The sequence below is a fragment of the Galendromus occidentalis genome, unplaced genomic scaffold (genome assembly GCF_000255335.2).
Source record: "Galendromus occidentalis unplaced genomic scaffold, Mocc_1.1 scf7180000075514, whole genome shotgun sequence".
In the NCBI taxonomy this organism is placed as follows: domain Eukaryota; kingdom Metazoa; phylum Arthropoda; class Arachnida; order Mesostigmata; family Phytoseiidae; genus Galendromus; species Galendromus occidentalis.
The window spans coordinates 1-4,298 of record NW_003803504.1 but is presented as its reverse complement, the minus strand read 5'-3'; the positions used below and the strand labels follow the sequence as shown (position 1 = coordinate 4,298).

Here is a 4,298-nt window from a genome sequence, read left to right as displayed (position 1 = left end):
CGAGACCACAAGCCACGCCGAATGGTCGTATTTGTAACGTCCAACAGAGAAGCACACTGGGCTCGGTTCGACCAACCCGCAACTGGGGCTTGCCTGCATGTCAGGCTTACTTTATTGTTTTTGGTGTATCCTCTCCTTCGTCTTCCGTACGTGCATGTGAGCTGCGCTATCTTAACTATCGATGCTACATACTTCCCTTCCCCGAAAGCTTTCAACTCCGACGCTTCAGCACAGATCTACCGAAAAACTCCGGTGCTTTGCGCACTCGGTTCGGATACCTAGGGTTCCCGGTTGCCGCATCACTCTTTGGGACCGCCGCCAGGGATTTCGCGTTCCATGTCCTTCCGTCTGACATTCGGAATGTGGACTGCCCCACCTGACGGTCCACTCTGACGGGTGCTGAGAATCGCCACGCACCCTTCGTTACAATTCCTGGTTTCTTTATCCGCACTTTGTCACCCTCTCGCACCCGTGTACCTGACCGATGACCGACTTCGTTTTCCTTTTCGAGTCTTCTCCTTTGGTTTTCTTCGATGCGTGATTTGATCTCTCCTGACGGCTTAATTCTGCGTAGTTCATGGAAGTCTGTGATTTGAACTCCGGATCTCATTGCCCGGCTGTGCAGCAGTACCGACGGTGACTCGCCGGTAGTGGGATGAGGTGTATTCCTGTAGTCGGCCAACATTTCTTGTATCACAATATCTAAATTATTCTTATTCATTGACATGAGTTCCGCTGTTTTTAACATGTCGCCTAGGACTCGATTAAATCTCTCGACGAGTCCGTTGGCCTGAGGGTTATATACCGCTGTTCTACAGTGTACAATATTATGCTGCTTCATGAACAAGTCAAACGTTCGGCTCACAAATTGAGGTCCGTTGTCCGACACTATCTCTTTCGGGGTTCCTTCGCACGTGAAGACATTCCTCAAGAACAGAACAATTTTTTCTGAGGTCGCCTCTGACATGAATCGGACAACTGGCCATTTCGAGAAGTAATCTACTACTACCACTGCATAGCGAAACGGGGGTGGTAACCTATAATGAGGGCCTCGAACATCGATACCGATCTTCTCCCACGGACCTGTGGGCGGCGGCACAACCTGTGCCAACGGTCTCTCTGTTCTAGCCGACTTGTCATGCGAGCCACAAATCTCGCATAACTGTACAAGGTGTTCCACCCCCGCGTCCATTCGTGGCCACCAATACCAGTCTCGAACCGCCTTTTTTGTTCGAGCCATTCCCTGATGACTCGTCCCGTGAGCCGCTTGTATTATTCTCTCTCTCAAGCCTGTCGGCAGCACAACTTTCTCTCCTCTCATGAGAATTCCATCAACGACACTCAATTGTTCATGGATAGACTGGAAAGAGCGCAGGTCTCCGGTTAGTTTCTCAATTCCGAATTTCGTTGCGATTATCCGGACAACCTCTGCCAACGTCTCGTCCCGCGACGTTTCTAGACGAACTTCGTCCAGCGTCAATCGGAGCCAGAACGCCCGCCATCTGTGCTACGATTACCTCGCCGTCGTCATCTACCTCCACCGCCCCCTCCTGTGCCTCTGGTAGTCTCGACAATGCGTCCGCAATCACGTTCTCGACTCCCGGCTTGTACTCAACGTCGAAAGCGTACGCTCCCAGCCTCTCCGCCCACCGCGCCAACCGTATCGACCTACGGTCTGCTCCCTTCGTTCCGAAGAGCGAAACCAGCGCCCTGTGGTCTGTCTTTAGCGTAAAACGTCTCCCCCAGAGGTATACATGCCATTTCTCTATCGCCCATACGCACGCCAAGGCCTCTTTGTCACTAGTGGAGTACCTGCGTTGAGTTTCTGACAGCGAGCAGGATGCGTACGCCAGTGGTTCTAGCTTGCCGTTGACCCGCTGCTGCAACACCGCCCCCAAGCCATAATCCGAGGCGTCGGTGGTCAGCACCAGTGGTAACGCTGGGTCGAACACGCGCAGCGGCGCTGCCTCCGCTATTGCTCCCTTGACGGCACGGAACGCTAATCGTTGTCTCTCCCGCCAGTCGAATTTCACTTCTTTCCGAAGCAATTCTTTGAGCGGTTCCACCAATTCTGCGTAGCGGGGGACACATTTGAGATAAAACCCCGCCATGCCCAGGAAGGAGCGCAATTGAGAGACATTCTTTGGCTCCGGCACATTCTCTATTGCTTTAACGTTGTCCGGCAATGGTTTCACCCCCTTAGAACTCACAACATGGCCCAGGAACTCCGTCTCCTCCACTCCAAACACACACTTGTTGTTCACCTTCAAACCCCTTTCGCTAAGGGTCCTGAGGAGCCCTCGTACCCTTTCATCGTGAACCTGCCTCGTTTCGCCAACGACCAAAACATCGTCCAAGTAGCAGATAACTCCCTCCAAGTCTTTCAAGGTTTCTTCCATGAATGCCTGGAACGCTGCCGGGGCCGAAGCCAACCCGAAACAGACGCGCGTGTATCTGAATAGCCCCCACGGTGATACAAACGCCGTGAGATCTCTCGATGATTCATGCAATGGGATCTGATGATATGCCGACCTCAAATCGATTTTCGAAAAAACTCGGCCTTTTGCCAGTCGCTGCATGAGATCCTCAATATGTGGCAAGGGAAACGCGTCCTGGACCACCGCTTTATTTACCTCCCTAAGGTCCACGCACAACCGAACATCGCCGTTTTTCTTCTCGGCAACCACGATCGGGGAAATCCACTCTGACGCCTGAATACGTTCAATTACCCCCTCTTGTTCTAGTCGATCGATGACCGCTCTCACTCTTTCTCGTATCGCGAACGGCAGCCGGCGGCATCTCTGTTGCTTTGGCGTTACCTCTGGCCGAACCCTAACTTTATGGCAGAAATGTCTGACGTTGCTCGGTCCGTCATCAAAGACCTCCGGAAATTCTGACTCAAAATCTAGTTCCCTCAACGATGCGACGTGGCAGGTCCCCTCTCGCACGTTGATCGTCATTCCCGATTTCCGCATTATATCAACTCCGAGGACGTTAGCCCCGCTCCGTGCTACGAAGAATAGTCCTCTCACGCTACGTCCCTCATAATCGACCGAAGCCTCTGTCACTCCCACCGTTTCAATGATTTTTCTATTGTACGCCCATATCTTTCGATTCGTTTGTTTCAGAGGTGTTTCCCTGAGGTAGGTTTTGTACGTGAATTCATTCAAAACCGAGACCTGAGCTCCCGAGTCAATCATGAAATCTATGTGTGACCCATCCACTCGAATTCTACACATTATAGGCTGATGGTCTCCTCCTACAGAATACACTGATGCTGATATACCTGTCTGTTGAATCTCCGACTCCTCGCATCCGGCTTCTGTATCTTCTTCGATCGCACGTATTCCACGACGCCGACATTCCTTCGCGAAGTGACCCTCGACGCCGCAGTTCCAACATTTAGGCCTCGCGGGTGGCGCCCGGCTTTGGCTCCGTTTGCGCTGTGATGACATGCGGGACTCTTGACGCGTATTTGGGGTCCTTCCTATCGCGTTGATAGCATTAGGGTCTCGCAAGGCCGTGGCCACCTGTGCGCTTATCTGAACGGTCGCCGCCAAGCGCCGCGCCTCCACATCAGCCGCCTCGAGCCGGACGGCCATTTGCACGGCGTCCTCCAATCCGAGATTGTCACCTTCCAGCAGCAACCGCTCTCTGATTTCGCTGTTTGATGTTCGTGCTATGAGCTGGTCCAGCACCGCCTGATTTTCGGTATAATGCCGGAAGTCGGCCCTAGCAGCCAGCCTTCTGAGATTTGTCACGAACGTTGCCACCGATTCGCCCTCGTGCTGTATTCTCGAGAAAAACTCGCACCGACAGACGACTTTCGATTTCCTCTTGCAGAATCGGTCTCTTAACCGCTGCACTGTGTCGTCGTATTCGGGCTGCTGACTCTCCGCGCTCACGGGATGGCTCAACGGGGCGTTTTTCGATGCGTGAAACTGTCGTTGGCCCTCCAATCCGAGAGCGTTGAGCAAGGTGGCCTTCTTCCTCAGATCGGAGAAGTTCTCTCCGTCCTTCGCCAGCAGATACGCCAAAAACACTTGATACCACTCGTCGAAAGGAATCTGTGGCTCTCCTGGTTCCGCCAGAAACGGAGGTGGGGGTACTGCATCCATGACGACTGCGCCAATTTGTAACATCCAACAGAGAAGCACACTGGGCTCGGTTCGACCAACCCGCAACTGGGGCTTGCCTGCATGTCAGGCTTACTTTATTGTTTTGGTGTATCCTCTCCTTCGTCTTCCGTACGTGCATGTGAGCTGCGCTATCTTAACTATCGATGCTACAAATACGTA

General features: G+C 52.9%; 1 protein-coding gene across 1 annotated transcript; it reads right to left on the bottom strand.

The window, feature by feature from the left end:
* Positions 1-299: 299 nt before the first annotated feature.
* Positions 300-4,118, bottom strand: LOC100899244 (uncharacterized protein K02A2.6-like). Its single transcript, XM_003737376.1, has 3 exons — positions 1,518-4,118; positions 483-1,360; positions 300-399 (listed from the first exon to the last, which is right to left on the bottom strand). The coding sequence occupies exons 1-3, from the start codon at positions 4,116-4,118 to the stop codon at positions 300-302; spliced, it is 3,579 nt and encodes a 1,192-aa protein (XP_003737424.1).
* Positions 4,119-4,298: the final 180 nt, after the last annotated feature.